This window comes from Ranitomeya imitator, chromosome 1 (genome assembly GCF_032444005.1).
Source record: "Ranitomeya imitator isolate aRanImi1 chromosome 1, aRanImi1.pri, whole genome shotgun sequence".
Lineage (NCBI taxonomy): Eukaryota > Metazoa > Chordata > Amphibia > Anura > Dendrobatidae > Ranitomeya > Ranitomeya imitator.
The window spans coordinates 103,973,043-103,997,016 of NC_091282.1; the positions used below are offsets into that span (position 1 = coordinate 103,973,043).

Sequence of the window (23,974 nt, forward strand, 5' to 3'; positions counted from 1 at the left end):
AGCAGGGGAACAGTGTGCATCATTACCAGGAATCTCGCTGCCTTGTCAGGTTAGGCAACCATCTAAGGGCAGTCTCACACGTCCAGATAATTCCGGTACCGGAAAAATCAGTACCGGAATTATCCGTGTCCGTGTGCCGGTGCGTTTCTGTGTGCCCACTGGGTACCACACGCACCGTGCAGGAGACAGCGCTAGTAATGTATATGCGGCTCCACCCCTATGGGAGGTGGAGCCGCATATGCACGATTGTAATGGGCGGCCCCACGTGACCGCTCATACAGTAGAAGGTGCGGCCAGGACAGGAAGCAGCGCCAGCCAGCTAGGGAGCCGGGTGAGAGGGGTGTAGGCGCACAGGGGGTGGGAGGGGTGTAGGCACATGGATCTTTATTTTAAACACGATTATTCATATCTTCTCTACAGCAAACGCTGCTGCAGGGAAGATATGAATCACGGCTTCAGCACCAGTGGGGGGGACTGCGCTTACAGTAGCGCTGTCTCCTGCACGGCACACGGACTGCACACGGACAACGTCCGTGTGAGGTACGTGTTTTACACGGACCCATTGACTTTAATGGGTCTGTGTAATCCATGCGCTCCCACGAACACTGACATGTCTCCGTGTTTGGCAAACGGAGACACGGTCCGCAAAAAATCAATGACATCTGCACAGATGCATTGATTTCACTGTGTCTACGTGTGTCAGTGGCTCCGGTACGTGAGGAAACGGTCACCTCACGTACCGGAGACACTGACGTGTGAAACCGGCCTAAGGTGACTCTCATCTTGCTTCATGCAGATGCAGCTCCAAAACAAATTAGAACATCTTCCAGTCCACCACTATTCTGCTACACTGATGCTTGTGTTCCCTGGCAGGCTCCTGACGTCTTCTTTCGGTGGAGAACATCATGTGACCCTTTTTGCTCAGATGGAATGTGAAGCTGCAGTTGATCATTGTCCGCCAATTGATTACATTACTACATAGAAAAGATAGATTTATATTACTGAGGCAACAAACTATTTAGAACTGAATGAACGGAGAGATTTGTCAGCTAATGCAATATAATGTTCCTGCACACACTTATTGTTAAATGATGTAATTACACTTCATCTATTTGAAATGTGAATTGCTGGACCTGCTTCATGGGCGCCTGAAAACTTGCAATGCAGAATCATCAGATTAGATTTTTCCTCCAACCGCTCTTTGTTATAGTCTGTGAGTACAGGTTTGAAAGATTAAAAGGTTTTCCACTCTTAGCAACCATGCAACTTAAAGGCATTGTCCTGTAAAAAAAAGATCAGAAGAAGTAATATCACCCTCATCAATCTCCTACAGCTTCAGTTCTAATGCTTCCCCTGTGCCTGCTTGTCTTTATCTCCCAGGGAAATCTGGAAAAAAAACACCAGAAATGTCAGTAAATACTCACTCAATCACTGGCAACAGCAGTCACCAACCTTAGCAAGTGATTGACTGAGACAATTTTTTCTGTCACTTCTAGTGTGTCAAGACAAGACCAGCATGGATGGGGTAAACTTTGTAACAGTACTTTAGAAATTATCTTTTTACCAAGTTATTTATAGTAGAGGATTCCTCAGATAGGGCAGATTGTAAAGAGAACATAGACTCTGGATAATGAAGTAATGCAACATGTGCGCTTGCTGTCACTGTACAGCAGCATTCTCCTTTATATTCAGAGATTAAACACCCATACGGACACAGCCTTAGGCCGGTTTCACACGTCCTGATATTTCCAGTACTGGAAAAACCGGTACCGGAGATATCCACGTCCGTGTGTCCGTGTGCTCACGTAGTATCAGTGTGGCACATGTGCAGCATCAGGACCACACGGACGGCTGCCGGGAAGCAGCGCTACAGAAAGTGCTGTCCCCTGCTTGTGGTGCTGAAGCCAGCTGCCATCCATTGTCCCCTGGTGTGTCGGCGATCAGTGCAAGCCGGTGAGAATGAATAAAAGAAAAAAACAAGGGTCCCCCTATATTTTACAACCAACCCGGCAAAACACTCAGGTGCTGGCTGCTATTCTCAGGCTGGTAAGTGGTCATGGATATGGGCCCCTCCAGCCTAAAAACAGCAGCCCGCAGCTGCCCAGAAAAGGTGCATCTATTAGATGCGCCAATTCTGGAGCTTTTCCAGGTTCTTCCCACTGCCCTGTAGCATTGGCATATGGGGTAATGAGGGGTTAATTCCTATTGAAAGGTGACATTAAGCCGACTTAGTAATGGAGAGGTGTCAATAAGACACCTATCCATTACTAATTCCACAGTTATTAAAGGGTTAATAAAAACCACACACACAGTAAGAAAAAATAATTTTTATGAAATAAAACAATACACACAGCTTGACCGTTTTATTGTTACAGGTGTTAGGTCTCGAGTTCCCGCTTCTGCACAGGGGGAATCTCGAGCCATCTCCGCTGCGGTCTCCCATTCTAATCCAGCCGCAGTGGAGTCTGCTCAGCAAGGATGTCGGTCCCAGCGTCTTGCTCAGTCTCACGCTGTACAGAGAGTTACTGCTGCTTCTTCAGCTTCTGCCATTAAAGTCAGTGCTAGTCAGCAGCGAGCGGACTTCTCTGGGACTAAGTCCTTGTCTGCACACACTGAGCATGCCCAGGGCAAGATCTCCCGTTGGAGATCGAGGGTCATGTGCTCAGGCTCTGCAGCACATTCCATTGGTCCTCTTGGCAGGTCTTGGAAGGGCAAAGTTTCTGTGGCCACTTCCTGTGCTGCAACTATATAAACTGCGCATGACCGCACGGCCATGCGCTAGTGTACAATTGTTAATGTGTGTATGTTGTGAGTGCAAGTCGTCCTTGGATACCCCTACCCTATTGAATGTCTGTTCGCGGAAGGTGTATGGCTGCTATCTAGCGCCCGACTTAGCCTACAGCACGAATCACACATTACAGTGTCCAGTTGCTGTGACCGCCAGTACGGCGCCGTGCACTTCCTCTGTGCTTTCCTTACCCAAGCCTGGGTGGTTAGTGGCGTTCATCAGTACGGCACCGCATGCACTCTTGTGCCTTAAAATCGTTATTTAGTTTCCTTACACACCCAGTTGCGGTGTTATGCCAGCAAGGGTCTAATCGGACTTCGATCCTAGTTGGGGTTGAGTTCGCTGACTACTTGCTCGCGCTCTATGTGCGGTACCGCGGTCCTGTGACGCAACAGAATCGCTTCCTTCACGTTGGGTGAAGTTTAACCCACGTGTGTATACTTATGAGTACCGCCATATAGTCCATCGTTACTTGGCAGCAGGTTCCATCTCTGCACGGTGGACCCCGGGCTGCGAACGCACCATACTCTATCTGTCTTAATATTTGGTGTGTTCCGCTAGCCCTAACAACAGGTAATCCAAGCGAAGCCCTTGATCTCCTGGAAAAAAAGTCAAAATAAAAAACCAACAATATACCCATACCTGTCCACCATACAGTCAAGTCCCATGCAGTAATCCATATCTGGGGGCATTTACATTTTACAACCTAGAGCGCTGCTAATGCGACTGCTCCCAGCTGTAAATGACTGGGGAATGAGTGAAATGCAGGGAGCGGAGTTTCGGTGACTAGCGGTGACGTCACCGAAGCTGCGCCCCCTGGTGGCATGAACTCAAATGAGCGCTTCAGCCTGAGAAAATGCCAGCTGATTTTCCCATGCTGAAGAGTTAATTTGAGTTCATACCGCCTGGGGGCGCAGCTTTGGTGACGTCACCGCTAGTCACTGAAGCTCCGCTCACTGCATTTCATTCATTCCCCAGTCATTTACAGCCAGGAGCGGTCGCATTAGCAGCGTTCCCGGTTGTAAAATATAAATGCCCCCTGATATGGATCACTGCTTGGGACTTGACTGTACGCAGACAAGTATGGGTATATTGTTGTTTTTTTTATATTGACTTTTTTCCAGGAGATCAAGGGCTTCGCTTGGATTACCTGTAACAATAAAATGGTCAAACTGTGTGTATTGTTTTATTTCATTAAAATTCTTTTTTTCTTACTGTGTGCGTTTTATTAACCCTTTAACAACTGTGGGAGTAGTAATGGATAGGTGTCTTATTGACATCCTCTCCATTACTACACCGGCTTACTGTCACCTTACAATAGGAAGGTGACATTAAACCCTCATTACCCCATATGCCAATGCTACAGGGCAGTGGGAAGAACCTAGCAAAGCTCCAGAATTGGCGCATCTAATAGATACGCCTTTTCTGGGCAGCTGCGGGCTGTTGTTTTTAGGCTGGGGGGGGGCCATATCCATGGCCCCTTACCAGCCTGAGAATAGCAGCCCGCACCTGTGTGTTTTGCCGGGTTGGTTGTTAAATATAGGGGGACCCCATGTTGTTTTTTTCTTTTATTCATTCTCCCCGGCTTGCGCTGCTCGCCGGCACAGCAGGGGACAATGGATGAGAGCCGGCTTCAGCACCTCACACAGGGGGACAGCGGCTTACAGTAGCGCTGTTTCTCCAACGGTCGTCCGTGCGCACAGAGGACAGTGTACATTCTTCTCCGTGTGCACGTGTGCAGGCCGTTTGGCAGACTGTGTGTCCGGGTAAAAACAGACATGTCTCCGTGTTTTGCACACAGACACAAGGTCTGTGAAAACATGCTGACATCTGCGTAGACGGGGGGGGAGAGGGGGCCATCGCCCCAAGCCCGGAGCTCAGAAGTGGCCCATCCGGAGCTACGCTACTGTAACTGCGTGTGCTGATACAGTTACCTTCTGCAGCAGAGCAGGGAGAATCGATCTCCCTGCTCTTCCGCCAGCTATGGGGCCCCTGAGCAGGCTTGGGGGGCCCGGTGCCAGTAGTGGGCCCCCACCCATCACTGCACTGATGAGGGATGGAGCGCTGCACTGCGCTCCTTCTCCCATCATCCCCCTGTTAGCGTCTGGCATCACCGACGCTGACAGTGGGCGCGATGACATCACCACCCTTTGCCAGCTGTCAGAAGATGAGCGGGAGGTCGGAGCACCGCTGGAACAAGGAGGAAGAGAGGTGAGTATTTTTTTTTTTTTTTATGGGGGCTGTCTTATACTTCAGGATCTGCCTATAGGGGGGCTGCCTTATACTTCAGGATCAGCCTATGGGGGGCTGTATATATACTTCAGGATCTGCCTATAGGGGGGCTGCCTTATACTTCAGAATCTGCCTATAAGGGTGCTGCCTTAAACTTCAGGATCTGCCTATAGGGGGGCTGCCTTATACTTCAGGATCTGCCTATAGGGGGGCTGCCTTATACTTCAGGATCTGCCTATACGGGTGCTGCCTTATACTTCAGAATCTGCTTATAAGGGTGCTGCCTTAAACTTCAGGATCTGCCTATAGGGGAGTTGCCTTATACTTCAGGATCTGCCTATAGGGGGGCTGCCTTATACTTCAGGATCTGCCTATAAGGGTGCTGCCTTAAACTTCAGGATCTGCCTATAGGGGGGCTGCCTTATACTTCAGGATCAGCCTATAGGGGGGCTGTATATATACTTCAGGATCTGCCTATAGGGGGGCTGCCTTATACTTCAGAATCTGCCTATAATGGTGCTGCCTTATACTTCAGGATCTGCCTATAGGGGTGCTGCCTTATACTTCAGAATCTGCCTATAAGGGTGCTGCCTTAAACTTCAGGATCTGCCTATAGGGGGGCTGCCTTATACTTCAGGATCTGCCTATAGGGGGGTGTTATGATTAGGTAATTCAGTACCACAATGGACATAGAAGTCAGAGCACATACAGTGACCTGACAATAACCCAAAAACATAGAACGAGCTCTGAGACGTGGGAACTCTGCTGACCGCAATCCCTAATCCTCTCCAACAACACTAGAGGCAGCCGTGGATTGCGCCTAACGCTCCCTATGCAACTCGGCACAGCCTGAGAAACTAGCTAGCCTGAAGATAGAAAATAAGCCTACCTTGCTTCAGAGAAATACCCCAAAGGAAAAGGCAGCCCCCACATATAATGACTGAGTTAAGATGAAAAGACAAACGTAGAGATGAAATAGATTTAGCAAAGTGAGGCCCGACTTTCTGAACAGAGCGAGGATAGGAAAGGTAACTTTGCGGTCAACACAAAACCCTACAAACAACCACGCAAAGGGGGCAAAAAGACCCTCCGTACCGACTAACGGCACGGAGGTACACCCTCTGCGTACCAGAGCTTCCAGCAAGCAAGAAAAACCAAATAAGCAAGCTGGACTGGAAAAAACAGAAAACAAAAATAACAAAAGCGGAACTTAGCTATGCAGAGCAGCAGGCCACAGGAACGATCCAGGAGGAAGCAAGTCCAATACTAGAACATTGACTGGAGGCCAGGATCAAAGCACTAGGTGGAGTTAAATAGAGCAGCACCTAACGACTTCACCACATCACCTGAGGAAGGAAACTCAGAAGCCGCAGTACCACTCTCCTCCACCAACGGAAGCTCATAGAGAGAATCAGCCGAAGTACCACTTGTGACCACAGGAGGGAGCTCTGCCACAGAATTCACAACAGTACCCCCCCCTTGAGGAGGGGTCACCGAACCCTCACCAGAGCCCCCAGGACGACCAGGATGAGCAATATGAAAGGCACGAACAAGATCAGGAGCATGGACATCAGAGGCAAAGACCCAGGAATTATCTTCCTGAGCATAACCCTTCCACTTAACCAGATACTGGAGTTTCCGTCTCAAAACACGAGAATCCAAAATCTTCTCCACAATATACTCCAACTCCCCCTCCACCAAAACCGGGGCAGGAGGATCAACAGATGGAACCATAGGTGCCACGTATCTCCGCAACAATGACCTATGGAATACGTTATGGATGGAAACAGAATCAGGAAGGGTCAAACGAAAAGACACAGGATTAAGAACCTCAGAAATCCTATACGGACCAATGAAACGAGGTTTAAACTTAGGAGAGGAAACCTTCATAGGAATATGACGAGAAGACAACCAAACCAAATCCCCAACACGAAGTCGGGGACCCACACAGCGTCTGCGATTAGCGAAAAGTTGAGCCTTCTCCTGGGACAAGGTCAAATTGTCCACTACATGAGTCCAAATCTGCTGCAACCTGTCCACCACAGTATCCACACCAGAACAGTCCGAAGACTCAACCTGCCCTGAAGAGAAACGAGGATGGAACCCAGAGTTGCAGAAAAACGGCGAAACCAAGGTAGCCGAGCTGGCCCGATTATTAAGGGCGAACTCAGCCAAAGGCATAAAGGACACCCAGTCATCCTGATCAGCAGAAACAAAGCATCTCAGATATGTTTCCAAGGTCTGATTGGTTCGTTCGGTCTGGCCATTAGTCTGAGGATGGAAAGCCGAGGAAAAAGACAAGTCAATGCCCATCCTACCACAAAAGGCTCACCAAAACCTCGAAACAAACTGGGAACCTCTGTCAGAAACGATATTCTCTGGAATGCCATGTAAACGAACCACATGCTGGAAGAACAATGGCACCAAATCAGAGGAGGAAGGTAATTTAGACAAGGGTACCAAATGGACCATCTTAGAGAAGCGATCACAAACCACCCAAATAACTGACATTTTTTGAGAGACGGGAAGATCTGAAATAAAATCCATAGAGATATGTGTCCAAGGCCTCTTCGGGACCGGCAAGGGCAAAAGCAACCCACTGGCACGAGAACAGCAGGGCTTAGCCCGAGCACAAATCCCACAGGACTGCACAAAAGAACGCACATCCCACGACAGAGATGGCCACCAAAAGGATCTAGCCACTAACTCTCTGGTACCAAAGATTCCAGGATGACCAGCCAACACCGAACAATGAACCTCAGAGATAACTTTATTCGTCCACCTATCAGGGACAAACAGTTTCTCCGCTGGGCAACGATGAGGTTTATTAGCCTGAAATTTTTGCAGCACCCGCCGCAAATCAGGGGAGATGGCAGACACAATTACTCCCTCTTTGAGAATACCCGCCGGCTCAGATAATCCCGGAGAGTCGGGCACAAAACTCCTAGACAGGGCATCCGCCTTCACATTTTTAGAGCCCGGAAGGTACGAAACCACAAAGTCAAAACGGGCAAAAAACAGCGACCAATGAGCCTGTCTAGGATTCAACCGCTTGGCAGACTCGAGATAAGTTAAGTTCTTATGATCAGTCAAGACCACCACGCGATGCTTAGCTCCTTCAAGCCAATGACGCCACTCCTCGAATGCCCACTTCATGGCCAGCAACTCTCGATTGCCAACATCATAATTTCGCTCAGCAGGCGAAAACTTCCTGGAAAAGAAGGCGCATGGTTTCATCACCGAGCAATCAGAACTTCTCTGCGACAAAACAGCCCCTGCTCCAATCTCAGAAGCATCAACCTCGACCTGGAATGGAAGCGAAACATCTGGTTGAGACAACACAGGGGCAGAAGAAAAACGACGCTTCAACTCTTGAAAAGCTTCCACAGCAGCAGAAGACCAATTGACCACATCAGCACCCTTCTTGGTCAAATCGGTCAATGGTTTAGCAATACTAGAAAAATTGCAGATGAAGCGACGATAAAAATTAGCAAAGCCCAGGAACTTTTGCAGACTTTTCAGAGATGTCGGCTGAGTCCAATCATGGATGGCTTGGACCTTAACAGGGTCCATCTCCATAGTAGAAGGGGAAAAAATGAACCTCAAAAATGAAACCTTCTGAACACCAAAGAGACACTTTGATCCCTTCACAAACAAAGAATTAGCACGCAGGACCTGAAACACCGTTCTGACCTGCTTCACATGAGACTCCCAATCATCCGAGAAGATCAAAATATCATCCAAGTATACAATCAGGAATTTATCCAGGTACTCTCGGAAGATATCATGCATAAAGGACTGAAACACTGATGGAGCATTGGCAAGTCCGAATGGCATTACAAGGTACTCAAAATGGCCCTCGGGCGTATTAAATGCAGTTTTCAATTCATCGCCTCGCTTAATACGCACAAGATTATACGCACCACGAAGATCTATCTTGGTGAACCAACTAGCCCCCTTAATCCGAGCAAACAAATCAGATAACAGCGGCAAGGGGTACTGAAATTTAACCGTGATCTTATTTAGAAGGCGGTAATCTATACAAGGTCTCAGCGAACCATCCTTCTTGGCCACAAAAAAGAACCCCGCTCCTAATGGCGACGATGACGGGCGAATATGCCCCTTCTCCAAGGACTCCTTCCCGTAACTCCGCATAGCGGCGTGCTCAGGCACCGATAAATTAAACAGTCGACCTTTTGGGAATTTACTACCAGGAATCAAATCGATAGCACAATCACAATCCCTATGCGGAGGTAGGGTATCGGACTTGGGCTCATCAAATACATCCCGGTAATCAGACAGGAACTCTGGGACCTCAGAAGGGGTGGATGACGAAATAGACAGAAATGGGACATCAACATGTACCCCCTGACAACCCCAGCTGGACACAGACATGGATTTCCAATCTAATTCTGGATTATGGACTTGTAGACATGGCAACCCCAACACGACCACATCATGCAGATTATGCAACACCAGAAAGCGAATAACCTCCTGATGTGCAGGAGCCATGCACATGGTCAGTTGGGTCCAGTACTGAGGCTTATTCTTGGCCAAAGGCGTAGCATCAATTCCTCTCAATGGAATAGGACACTGCAAGGGCTCCAAGAAATACCCACAACGCCTAGCATACTCCAAGTCCATCAAATTCAGGGCAGCGCCTGAATCCACAAATGCCATGACGGAATAGGATGACAAAGAGCAGATCAAGGTAACGGACAAAAGAAATTTTGACTGTACCGTACCAATGGTGGCAGACCTAGTGAACCGCTTAGTGCGCTTAGGACAATCAGAGATAGCATGAGTGGAATCACCACAGTAGAAACACAGCCCATTCTGACGTCTGTGTTCTTGCCGTTCAACTCTGGTCAAAGTCCTATCGCACTGCATAGGCTCAGGTTTATGCTCTGATAATACCGCCAAATGGTGCACAGATTTACGCTCACGCAAGCGTCGACCGATCTGAATGGCCAAAGACATAGACTCATTTAGACCAGCAGGCATAGGAAATCCCACCATGACATCCTTAAGGGCTTCAGAGAGACCCTTTCTGAAAATAGCTGCGAGCGCACCTTCATTCCATTGAGTGAGTACGGACCACTTTCTAAATTTCTGACAATATACCTCAATCTCATCCTGACCCTGACACAGAGCCAGCAAATTTTTCTCTGCCTGATCCACTGAATTAGGTTCATCGTACAGCAATCCGAGCGCCAGGAAAAACGCATCAATATTACTTAATGCAGGATCTCCTGGCGCAAGAGAAAATGCCCAGTCCTGAGGGTCGCCACGTAAAAAAGATATAATGATCCTAACTTGTTGAACTGGGTCACCAGAGGAGCGAGGTTTCAAAGCCAGAAATAGTTTACAATTATTTTTGAAACTCAGAAATTTAGTTCTATCTCCAAAAAACAAATCAGGAATAGGAATTCTTGGTTCTAACATAGAATTCTGAACCACAAAGTCTTGAATATTTTGTACTCTTGCCGTGAGCTGATCCACACATGAAGACAGACCTTTAATGTCCATCGCTACACCTGTGTCCTGAACCACCCAAATGTCTAGGGGAAAAAACAGGCAAAACACAGTGCAGAGAAAAAAAAATGGTCTCAGAACTTCTTTTTTCCCTCTATTGAGAATCATTAGTACTTTGGGCCTCCAGTACTGTTATGATTAGGTAATTCAGTACCACAATGGACATAGAAGTCAGAGCACATACAGTGACCTGACAATAACCCAAAAACATAGAACGAGCTCTGAGACGTGGGAACTCTGCTGACCGCAATCCCTAATCCTCTCCAACAACACTAGAGGCAGCCGTGGATTGCGCCTAACGCTCCCTATGCAACTCGGCACAGCCTGAGAAACTAGCTAGCCTGAAGATAGAAAATAAGCCTACCTTGCTTCAGAGAAATACCCCAAAGGAAAAGGCAGCCCCCACATATGACTGTGAGTTAAGATGAAAAGACAAACGTAGAGATGAAATAGATTTAGCAAAGTGAGGCCCGACTTTCTGAACAGAGCGAGGATAGGAAAGGTAACTTTGCGGTCAACACAAAACCCTACAAACAACCACGCAAAGGGGGCAAAAAGACCCTCCGTACCGACTAACGGCACGGAGGTACACCCTCTGCGTCCCAGAGCTTCCAGCAAGCAAGAAAAACCAAATAAGCAAGCTGGACAGGAAAAAACAGAAAACAAAAATAACAAAAGCGGAACTTAGCTATGCAGAGCAGCAGGCCACAGGAACGATCAAGGAGGAAGCAAGTCCAATACTAGAACATTGACTGGAGGCCAGGATCAAAGCACTAGGTGGAGTTAAATAGAGCAGCACCTAACGATTTCACCACATCACCTGAGGAAGGAAACTCAGAAGCCGCAGTACCACTCTCCTCCACCAACGGAAGCTCATAGAGAGAATCAGCCGAAGTACCACTTGTGACCACAGGAGGGAGCTCTGCCACAGAATTCACAACAGGGGGGGTTGCCTTATACTTCAGGATCTGCCTATAGGGGGGCTGCCTTATACTTCAGGATCTGCCTATAGTGGGGCTGCTTTATACTTCAAGGTCTGCCTATGGGGTGCTGCCTTTTACTAGAGTCTGCCTATGGGGGGCTGCCTTATACTACAGGAACTGCCTGTATGGGTACTGCCTTATACTTCAGAATCTGCCTATGGGGTGCTGCCTTATACTACAGGATCTACCTATGGGGTGCTGTCTTATACTACAGGGTCTACCTATGGGGTGCTGTCTTATACTACAGCGTCTGCCTATGGGGATACTGTCTTGTGCTATAGAGTCTGCCTATGGGTGCTTCCTTGTGCTATAGAGTAGGCCTATGGGAGTGCATTGTATTATATGGAGTCCTATGGGGAGTGCATTATACTATATGGAGTCCTATGGGGAGTGCATTATACTATATGGAGACCTATGGGGAGTGCATTATACTATATTTAGGATGATCTGGTGTATTATACTATATGGAGTCCTATGAGCAGTGCATTATACTATATGGAGTACAGAGGCGTAGCTAGGGTTTTGGTCCGGGGGAGGAAGCTTCTGAGTGGGCCCTTAACCAGGTAACCTTGATTGCAACTTGATGACGCCCCCTAATAGTGGAGGAGAACCTCAGAAGATGACCGCGCTTTTACTGAAGATAATTTCTATATAACGACCAACATGGATATTACCGCCATATGGTCAGTGGTAGATACCAGCCCTACAGAGCATATAAGAGATCACAGCACAGTTATAGATAATGACTTACCATTGATGTTCTTTATGATGGAATCGTCACTTTTCCCGTCTCTTTCATCTAGCCCAGATTGACATGACAACTTCTTCCAGCTACAACTCACCTGCAGAGAAAACAACAAAGATACGTTTCACTTCTCACATTCCAGCCATCACCATCTATTCCCAACCTGTACAAACCCCTCATCCTGCTGATACCCCAATACTGAGCCGCTGCTGCCATATGTGTCCCTATTACTGCCCCTGATACTCCAATACTGAGCCCCTGCTGCCGTATGTGTCCCTATTACTGCCCCTGATACTCCAATACTGAGCCCCTGCTGCCATATGTGTCCCTATTACTACACTTGATACCCCAATACTAAGCTGCTGCTGGCGTATGTGTCCCTATTACTGCACCTGATACCCCGATACTGAGCCGCTGCTGCCGTATGTGTCCCTATTACTACACCTGATACCCCAATACTGAGCCGCTGCTGCCGTACGTGTCCTTATTACTACACCTGATATCACAATACTGAGCCGCTGCTGCCGTATGTGATCCTATTACTCCACCTGATACCCCGATACTAAGCCGCTGCTGCCGTATGTGACCCTATTACTGCACCTGATACCCCGATACTGAGCCGCTGCTGCCGTATGTGTCAGTATTACTGCCCGATACCCCAACACTGAGCCGCTGCTGCCGTATGTGTCCCTATCACTGCCCCTGATACCACAATACTGAGCCGCTGCTGCCGTATGTGTCCCTATTACTGCACCTGATACCACAATACTGAGCCGCTGCTGCCGTATGTGTCCCTATTACTGCACCTGATACCCCAATACTGAGCCGCTGCTGCCGTATGTGACCCCATTACTGCACCTGATACCCCAATACTGAGCCGCTGCTGCCATATGTTACCCTATTACTCCACCTGATACCCCGATACTGAGCCGCTGCTGCCGTATGTGACCCTATTACTGCACCTGATACCCCGATACTGAGCCGCTGCTGCCGTATGTGTCCCTATTACTCCACCTGATACCCCGATACTGAGCCGCTGCTGCCGTATGTGTCCCTATCACTGCACCTGATACCCCAATACTGAGCCGCTGCTGCCGTATGTGTCCCTATTAGTGCACCTGATACCCCAATACTGAGCCGCTGCTGCCATATGTGACCCTATTACTGCACCTACTCTGTGGTTCTCTGTACCCTCTAAATTCTAAAGCACCCCTCTATAATATAGTAATGCCGGGTGTAAGTGCCCTAGAAAACAGAGCCCACATTTTGCCCCTTAGAAAGTAATAATGCCCTCTGTGTGCCCCTTTGATAGTCACAGTAACCTGAGTTCCCCTATTACAATAAGTGCCCACTTTACATTTAATAATGTCCCGAGTCTCCCCCGTGCAGCTCCCCTATACACAGTATAATGCCCCCTAACTGGATAATACCACCCACACAGTATACTGACCCCTTAGTAGCCTTCAAACTGTTTGATGGCTCCAACACTGTAATCTCCACACTGTATGATGGCCCCATAGATAACCGCCATATAGTATAATGTGCCAGATAGTCCTCAATATAGCACAAGGCAGCACCCTTAGAGGCAGACCCTGTAGTTTAAAGCACCCCCATAGGCAGACCCTGTTGTATAAGGCAGCACCCCCCATAGGCAGATCCTGTAGAATAAGGCAGCACTCCCCCCATAGGCAGATCCTGTAGAATAAGGCAGCACTCCCCCTATAGGCAGATCCTGTATATAAGGCAGCACTCCCCCCATAGGCAGATCCTGTATATAAGGCAGCACTCTCTCCCCTATAGGCAGATCTTGTATATAAGGCAGCACTCCCTCCCCTATAGGCAGATCCTGTATAAAAGGCAGCACTCCCTTCCCTATAGGCAGATCCTGTATTTAAGGTAGCACTCCCCCCCATAGGCAGATCCTGTATATAAGGCAGCACTCCCCCCCATAGGCAGATCCTGTATATAAGGCAGCACTCCCTCCCCTATAGGCAGATCCTGTATTTAAGGCAGCACTCCCCCCATAGGGGGGTAGAATAAGGCAGCCCCCATAAAAACACAGTAAATAAATACTCACCTCTCTAACTCCTTGTTCCAGCGGTGCTTCCTGCTCCCGCTCATCTGACAGCGGGCACTGGGCGGTGACGTCATCGCGCCTGCTGTCAGACGGTGTGGGGGATGATGGGGGAAGGAGCACAGCGCAGCGCTCTTTCCCTCATCACTGCGGTGAGCTGTATTGGCTAGATGTCGATACAGCTCACCATGTGATGACGGGCGGGGGGCCCACTGCTGGCATCGGGCCCCCCCCTGCCTGCTCAGGTGTTATGTTTGCTAATGACAGGTGTTATGAAGGCAATCCAGAAACACAGTGTGCTTAGCGATCAGAGCGCACACAGTGATCTGACAAATACCCAAAAATACAAGAACGAGCTCTGAGACGTGGAAACTCTGTAGACTGCACACCTGATCCTATCCTAAACACAACTAAAAGCGGCTGTGGATTGCGCCTAACAACTACCTAGGCAACTCGGCACAGCCTAAGAAACTAGCTAGCCTGAAGATAGAAAAATAGGCCTGACTTGCCCCAGAGAAATTCCCCAAAGGAAAAGGCAGCCCCCCACATATAATGACTGTGAGTAAGATGAAAAGACAAAACGTAGGGATGAAATAGATTCAGCAAAGTGGGGCCCGATATTCTAGGACATAGCGAGGACAGTAAAGCGAACTTTGCAGTCTACAAAAAACCCTAAAGCAAAACCACGCAAAGGGGGCAAAAAAAACCCACCGTGCCGAACTAACGGCACGGAGGTACACCCTTTGCGTCTCAGAGCTTCCAGCAAAACAAAAGACCAGCTGGACAGAAAAAAAGCAACAAAAAAGCAAAAAGCACTTAGCTATACAGAGCAGCAGGTCACAGGAACAATCAGGAGAAGCTCAGATCCAACACTGAAACATTGACAAGGAGCAAGGATAGCAGCATCAGGCGGAGTTAAGTAATGAAGCAGTTAACGAGCTCACCAGAACACCTGAGGGAGGAAGCTCAGAAGCTGCAGTACCACTTGTGACTACAGGAGTGAATTCAGCCACAGAATTCACAACAGTACCCCCCCCTTGAGGAGGGGTCACCGAACCCTCACCAGAGCCCCCAGGCCGACCAGGATGAGCCACATGAAAGGCACGAACAAGATCGGAAGCATGAACATCAGAGGCAAAAACCCAGGAATTATCTTCCTGAGCATAACCCTTCCATTTAACCAGATACTGGAGTTTCCGTCTAGAAACACGAGAATCCAAAATCTTCTCCACAATATACTCCAATTCCCCCTCCACCAAAACCGGGGCAGGAGGCTCAACAGATGGAACCATAGGTGCCACGTATCTCCGCAACAACGACCTATGGAATACATTATGTATGGAAAAGGAGTCTGGGAGGGTCAAACGAAAAGACACAGGATTGAGAACCTCAGAAATCCTATACGGACCAATAAAACGAGGTTTAAATTTAGGAGAGGAAACCTTCATAGGAATATGACGAGAAGATAACCAAACCAGATCCCCAACACGAAGTCGGGGACCCACACGGCGTCTGCGATTAGCGAAAAGTTGAGCTTTCTCCTGGGACAAGATCAAATTGTCCACTACCTGAGTCCAGATCTGCTGCAACCTATCCACCACAGAATCCACACCAGGACAGTCCGAAGACTCAACCTGTCCTGAAGAGAAACGAGGATGGAACCCAGAATTGCAAAAAAATGGAGAAACCAAGGTAGCCGAGCTGGCCCGATTATTAAGGGCGAACTCAGCCAACGGCAAAAAGGACACCCAATCATCCTGGTCTGCAGAAACAAAACATCTCAGATATGTTTCCAAGGTCTGATTGGTTCGTTCGGTCTGGCCATTAGTCTGAGGATGGAAAGCCGAGGAAAAGGATAGGTCAATGCCCATCCTACCACAAAAGGCTCGCCAGAACCTTGAAACAAACTGGGAACCTCTGTCAGAAACAATATTCTCAGGAATGCCATGCAACCGAACCACATGCTGAAAGAACAAAGGTACCAAATCAGAGGAGGAAGGCAATTTAGCCAAGGGCACCAGATGGACCATTTTAGAAAAGCGATCACAGACCACCCAAATGACTGACATCTTTTGAGAAACGGGAAGGTCAGAAATGAAATCCATCGAAATATGTGTCCAAGGCCTCTTTGGGACCGGCAAGGGCAAAAGCAACCCACTGGCACGAGAACAGCAGGGCTTAGCCCTAGCACAAATCCCACAGGACTGCACAAAAGTACGTACATCCCGTGACAGAGATGGCCACCAGAAGGATCTAGCCACTAACTCTCTGGTACCAAAGATTCCAGGATGACCAGCCAACACCGAACAATGAAGTTCAGAGATAAGTTTATTAGTCCACCTATCAGGGACGAACAGTTTCTCTGCTGGACAACGATCAGGTTTATTCGCCTGAAATTTTTGCAGCACCCGCCGCAAATCAGGGGAGATGGCAGACACAATGACTCCTTCCTTGAGGATACCCGCTGGCTCAGATAAACCCGGAGAGTCGGGCACAAAACTCCTAGACAGAGCATCCGCCTTCACATTTTTAGAGCCCGGAAGGTACGAAATCACAAAGTCGAAGCGGGCAAAAAATAACGACCAACGGGCCTGTCTAGGATTCAAGCGCTTGGCAGACTCGAGATAAGTCAAGTTCTTATGATCAGTCAATACCACCACGCGATGCTTAGCTCCTTCAAGCCAATGACGCCACTCCTCGAATGCCCACTTCATGGCCAGCAACTCTCGATTGCCCACATCATAATTACGCTCAGCGGGCGAAAACTTCCTGGAAAAGAAAGCACATGGTTTCATCACTGAGCAATCAGAACCTCTCTGTGACAAAACCGCCCCTGCTCCAATCTCAGAAGCATCAACCTCGACCTGGAACGGAAGAGAAACATCTGGCTGACACAACACAGGGGCAGAACAAAAACGACGCTTCAACTCCTGAAAAGCTTCCACAGCAGCAGAAGACCAATTAACCAAATCAGCACCCTTCTTGGTCAAATCGGTCAATGGTTTGGCAATGCTAGAAAAATTACAGATGAAGCGACGATAAAAATTAGCAAAGCCCAGGAACTTTTGCAGACTTTTCAGAGATGTCGGCTGAATCCAATCCTGGATGGCTTGGACCTTAACTGGATCCATCTCGATAGTAGAAAGGGTAAAGATGAACCCCAAAAATGAAACTTTCTGCACACCGAAGATACACTTTGATCCCTTCACAAACAAAGAGTTAGCACGCAGGACCTGAAAAACCATTCTGACCTGCTTCACATGAGACTCCCAATCATCTGAGAAGATCAAAATGTCATCCAAGTAAACAATCAGGAATTTATCCAGATACTCACGGAAGATGTCATGCATAAAAGACTGAAACACAGATGGAGCATTGGCAAGTCCGAACGGCATCACTAGATACTCAAAATGACCCTCGGGCGTATTGAATGCAGTTTTCCATTCATCTCCTTGCCTGATTCTCACCAGATTATACGCACCACGAAGATCTATCTTAGTGAACCAACTAGCCCCCTTAATCCGAGCAAACAAGTCAGATAACAATGGCAAGGGATACTGAAATTTAACAGTGATCTTATTAAGAAGGCAGTAATCAATACACGGTCTCAGCGAACCATCCTTCTTGGCTACAAAGAAGAACCCTGCTCCCAGTGGTGATGACGATGGGCGAATATGTCCCTTCTCCAGGGATTCCTTCACATAACTGCGCATAGCGGCGTGTTCGGGCACGGATAAATTAAATAATCGACCTTTAGGGAATTTACTACCAGGAATCAAATTGATAGCACAATCACAATCCCTATGCGGAGGTAGAGCATCGGACTTGGGCTCTTCAAATACATCCAGATAATCAGACAAGAACTCTGGAACCTCAGAAGGGGTGGATGACGAAATCGACAAAAATGGAACATCACCATGTACCCCCTGACAACCCCAGCTGGATACCGACATGGAATTCCAATCCAATACTGGATTATGGGTTTGTAGCCATGGCAACCCCAACACGACCACATCATGCAGATTATGCAACACCAGAAAGCGAATAACTTCCTGATGTGCAGGAGCCATGCACATGGTCAGCTGGGCCCAGTATTGAGGTTTATTCTTGGCCAAAGGTGTAGCATCAATTCCTCTCAATGGAATAGGACACCGCAAAGGCTCCAAGAAAAACCCACAACGTTTAGCATAATCCAAATCCATCAGATTCAGGGCAGCGCCCGAATCCACAAACGCCATGACAGAAAACGACGACAAAGAGCATATCAAGGTAATGGACAGAAGGAATTTGGACTGTACAGTACCAATGACGGCAGACCTAGCGGACCGCTTAGTGCGCTTAGGACAATCAGAAATAGCATGAGTGGAATCACCACAGTAGAAACACAGACCATTCAGATGTCTGTATTCCTGCCGTTCAACTCTAGTCATAGTCCTATCGCACTGCATAGGCTCAGGTTTAACCTCAGGCAGTACCGCCAAATGGTGCACAGATTTACGCTCGCGCAAGCGTCGACCGATCTGAATGGCCAAAGACAAAGACTCATTCAAACCAGCAGGCATAGGAAATCCCACCATGACATCCTTAAGAGCCTCAGAGAGACCCTTTCTGAACAAAGCTGCCAGCGCAGATTCATTCCACTGAGTGAGTACTGACCATTTCCTAAATTTCTGACAATATACTTCTATATCATCCTGACCCTGGCACAAAGCCAGCAAATTTTTCTCAGCCTGATCCACTGAATTAGGCTCATCGTACAGCAATCCGAGCGCCAGGAAAAACGCATCGACACTACTCAATGCAGGGTCTCCTGGCGCAAGAGAAAATGCCCAGTCTTGAGGGTCGCCGCGCAAAAAAGAAATAATAATCAAAACCTGTTGAATAGGATTACCAGAAGAATGAGGTTTCAAGGCCAGAAATAGCTTACAATTATTTTTGAAACTTAGAAACTTAGTTCTATCTCCAAAAAACAAATCAGGAATAGGAATTCTTGGTTCTAACATAGATTTCTGATCAATAGTATCTTGAATTTTTTGTACATTTATAACGAGATTATCCATTGAAGAGCACAGACCCTGAATATCCATGTCCACACCTGTGTCCAGAATCACCCAAATGTCTAGGGGAAAAAAAAAAGTGAACACAGAGCAGAAAAAAAAAAAAATGATGTCAGAACTTTTTCTTTCCCTCTATTGAGAATCATTAGTTTGGCTCCTTGTACTGTTATGTTTGCTAATGACAGGTGTTATGAAGGCAATCCAGAAACACAGTGTGCTTAGCGATCAGAGCGCACACAGTGATCTGACAAATACCCAAAAATACAAGAACGAGCTCTGAGACGTGGAAACTCTGTAGACTGCACACCTGATCCTATCCTAAACACAACTAAAAGCGGCTGTGGATTGCGCCTAACAACTACCTAGGCAACTCGGCACAGCCTAAGAAACTAGCTAGCCTGAAGATAGAAAAATAGGCCTGACTTGCCCCAGAGAAATTCCCCAAAGGAAAAGGCAGCCCCCCACATATAATGACTGTGAGTAAGATGAAAAGACAAAACGTAGGGATGAAATAGATTCAGCAAAGTGGGGCCCGATATTCTAGGACAGAGCGAGGACAGTAAAGCGAACTTTGCAGTCTACAAAAAACCCTAAAGCAAAACCACGCAAAGGGGGCAAAAAAAAACCACCGTGCCGAACTACATCCAACACTGAAACATTGACAAGGAGCAAGGATAGCAGCATCAGGCGGAGTTAAGTAATGAAGCAGTTAACGAGCTCACCAGAACACCTGAGGGAGGAAGCTCAGAAGCTGCAGTACCACTTGTGACCACAGGAGTGAATTCAGCCACAGAATTCACAACACTCAGGGGCCCCATAGCGGCAGATCAGGGAGATCGATTCTCCCTGCTCTGCCTCAGAATGTAACCAGCATGGCTACCATAGCATCTTGCAGCGGCATACTATTCCATCCGGTTTGCATTTAGTTGGACCATCATTTATTTTTCAACAGGACAATGACCTCAAACACACCTCCAGGCTGTGTAAGGGCTATTTGACCAAGAAGCAGACCTGAACCCAATCAAGATGGTTTGGGGTGAGCTGGACCGCAGAGTGAAGGCAAAAGGGCCAACAAGTGCTAAGCATTTCTGGGAACTCCTTCAAGATTGTTGGAAGACCATTCCCGGTGACTACCTTTTGAAGCTCATCAAGAGAATGCCAAGAGTGTGCAAAGCAGTCATCAAAGCAAAAGGTGGCTACTTTGAAGAACTTAGCATATAAGACATATTTTCAGTTGTTTCACACTTTTTTGTAAGTATATAATTCCACATGTGTTAATTCATAGTTTTGATGCCTTCAGTGTGAATGTACAATTTTCATAGTCATGAAAATACAGAAAAATCTTTAAATGAGAAGGTGTGTCCAAAATTTTGATCTGTACTGTATGCACTGCAGTCTCAGCAGTCTGAATTTCTCACACTACCACTGCCCCTCTGACATCCCCTCCTGCCAGGGTAAAAAGAAATGGTAAATGGGTGTGGAATCGGGTGGGTGAGGAGGCGTGGCCAAAATGTGCTGTGGTGTCCAGATTATTTATCTGGAGTAGAACTTTTGAAGAACAGATACAGGACAGGAGTAGATTCTACACTCAGATTAGCCATGCCTCCCAACTTTTGAAGAACAGTTCTTCATATATCTGTTCTTCAAAAGTTGGGAGGCATGGCTAATCTAAGTGTAGAATCTACTCCTGTTCAGTATTCTACCTCTCAGATTTTATTTTTGCCCATCTATATCAGAATATCTGCCACTGTGCTTTTACATTTTTTATCTGCTTCTCTTAGATTTCAACTCTTTTGCACTTCTCCACAATGGAGAAGACAGTGCAGAATTGAACTGTGTTTCTTTCCTGCTGCTGGTGACAGATCAGTGATGTAGAACCTCAAATTCTGCTCTGTTGATGCATATGGCAAAAGATTATCTTCTGCTATATTTAATGTTTCAACAGAGCAGAAATTAGAGTTTTATATCACATATCTATCTGCTGGCAACAACCATATGGTAACATAGTTCAGCTTGTGCCTCAGTTCTTTACTGTCTAGTTTTTACAAGCTCTGTTGTTGAGAAGTGAAGAGAAGTTAAACTCTGTGAGAAATCAGCTAACAATTATGTAAATACACACATTCAGCTATACTAATGTAGATGACAGAAGATAAAATCAGATAGGCAGGATACTATGCAGAAGCAGAAAGAGCACAGAGGCAAAGGTGGAGTGCAGTCTATGTCAGTGCTGAAAGGTATGCTGACAGGATGAAAGCTATGTGAAACTGTACTGAACGTGATCAATCAGGACTCAGGAGCACTGGAAGTACAGTATGATGTATATGGAGTTGGATCCATTCTAACAAGACCATACTTCAGCACAGAAATTATACAAGACCAGGTTTCTCTTTACTAATATACTGTAAAGTACCTTTGCTCTTAAGGATGTTCTTTAACTTTTCTCCTGGACTATGCACTAACGTACTCTCTCATGTGCTCTCTTGCAGTATAGGAGCTCTGATTGGACTGGCAATTGCAGCATTGGTTTTACTAGCGTTTGTAGTCAGTGTGTGCGTCCTGTGCTATTTATTTCTGTACACAAAACCACAGAGAATAGAGACGGGTTTAAAGCTTCAACATTCTGGATCATCATTATCACATAGAGGTAAGTACAACCCAGATTAATACAATAAAAAATCCAATGCAAAATTGTTAATTGATTAATATATTCCAAAATTATGCAAATTTCACATATGAAAGGAAGTTGTGTCAAGTCAAACTGTTTTACGTTTAACTGAAATGCTCATGTTGTGGAAATATGAAAATATCTGGCAAACTATTACCTTACTAGATGGTGGCCCGATTCTAACGCATCGGGTATTCTAGAATATGCATGTCCACGTAGTATATTGCCCAGCCACGTAGTATATTGCCCAGCCACGAAATATAATGCCCAGCCACATAGTATATTGCCCAACCACGTAGTATATTGCCCAGTCACATAGTATATTGCCCAGTCACGTAGTATATTGCCCAGTCACGTAGTATATTGCCCAGCCACGTAGTATATTGCACAGCGATGTAGTATACAGCACAGAGCCACGTAGTATACAGCACAGACACGTAGTTTACTGCCCAGTCACGTAGAATATTGGCCAGTCTTGTAGTATATTGCCAAGTCACATAGTATATTGCCCAGCCACATAGTATATTGCCCAGCCACATAGTATATTGCCCAACCACATAGTATATTGCCCAACCACATAGTATATTGCCCAGTGACGTAGTATATTTCCCAGTCACGTAGTATATTGCCCAGCCACGTAGTATATTGCACAACGACGTAGTATACAGCACAGAGCCACGTAGTATACAGCACAGACACGTAGTATACTGCCCAGCCACGTATATAAATCAGGAGGACACATGGAAGTTCGTTAAAACAGATATAAACATAACTTTATTAACAATAATTACCACACATAAATACATGCAACTGTCACATATTGACAGTGCAGACACAGACACAACAAGTAAAAGACACCAGAAAAGATTGGGTCTACCGCATATAAATAGTAAACATAACACCACACAATAAGGTATAGTAAGGTGCAGGCAAGAAAAAATCCCCACTAAAGTCTCCCAGCAGTCTAAATCTCATGTGGAGTAAACTCTGAGTATAATATGTAAGTAGCCGGAGACTCCCACCCACACTAAGTGCCTAACATGAGCCACTATAGAAGTAAGGGGGGGAGAGGGATAAAGGGGGACAATCTCACCTCACTGCAGGTAGGCCACTATACACGCCCCGACGCGCGTTTCGCCTCGCTTTCTCAAGGGGGTAGTATGCTCTATTAGTGCCCATCAAACCCATTATATAATGTGCAGATTAAAAACAGCTGTCCGGTCCCAGATTGCTGCCGTAAAGATCCGGCGCATGCGCGCACTGCCCTCACGGGTCCACCCGCCCCCGCCCGGACATATCCGGCCTCGGGAACCGGCGGGCACCAGCAGGTCCCGCCCGCGCCCGCTGCAGGAAGTCGCCGGAGGGGAAAGGGCGGAGCCGCGACGGAGGCGCGCGCACGCGCACCACGGCAGGAGCTCAATGAGACCCAGGCACCGCCTCCTGCCCAGCCACGTAGTATATTGCCCAGCAACATAGTATATTGCCCAGCCACGTAATATATTGCCCAGCCACGTAGTATATTGCACAACGACGTAGTATACAACACAGAGCCACGTAGTATACAGCACAGAGACGTAGTATACTGCCCAGTCACGTAGTATATTGGCCAGTCATGTAGTATATTGCCCAGGCACGTAGTATATTGCCCAGTCACGTAGTATATTGCCCAGCCACGTAGTATATTGCACAGCGACGTAGTATACAGCACAGAGACACGTAGTATACAGCACAGACACATAGTATACTGCCCAGTCACGTAGCATATTGGCAATTCAAGTAGTATATTGCCCAGCCACATTGCATATTATTATTATTTATTGTTATAGCGCCATTTATTCCATGGCGCTTTACTTATTAGTAGTATATTGCCCAGCCACGTATGTAACAGGTTAAAA

The 23,974-nt window shown here is 47.1% G+C and overlaps 1 protein-coding gene across 1 annotated transcript in view; it reads left to right on the forward strand.

Annotated features, from left to right (window-relative positions):
- The window catches only part of SHISAL2B (shisa like 2B), a 173,140-nt gene that overhangs the window by 89,901 nt on the left and 59,265 nt on the right, over positions 1–23,974 (forward strand). Inside the window, exon 2 of the mRNA XM_069749362.1 lies at positions 21,901–22,058. Within this exon, the coding sequence (XP_069605463.1) occupies positions 21,901–22,058 (158 nt within the window). The remainder of the gene's footprint in view (positions 1–21,900; positions 22,059–23,974) is intronic.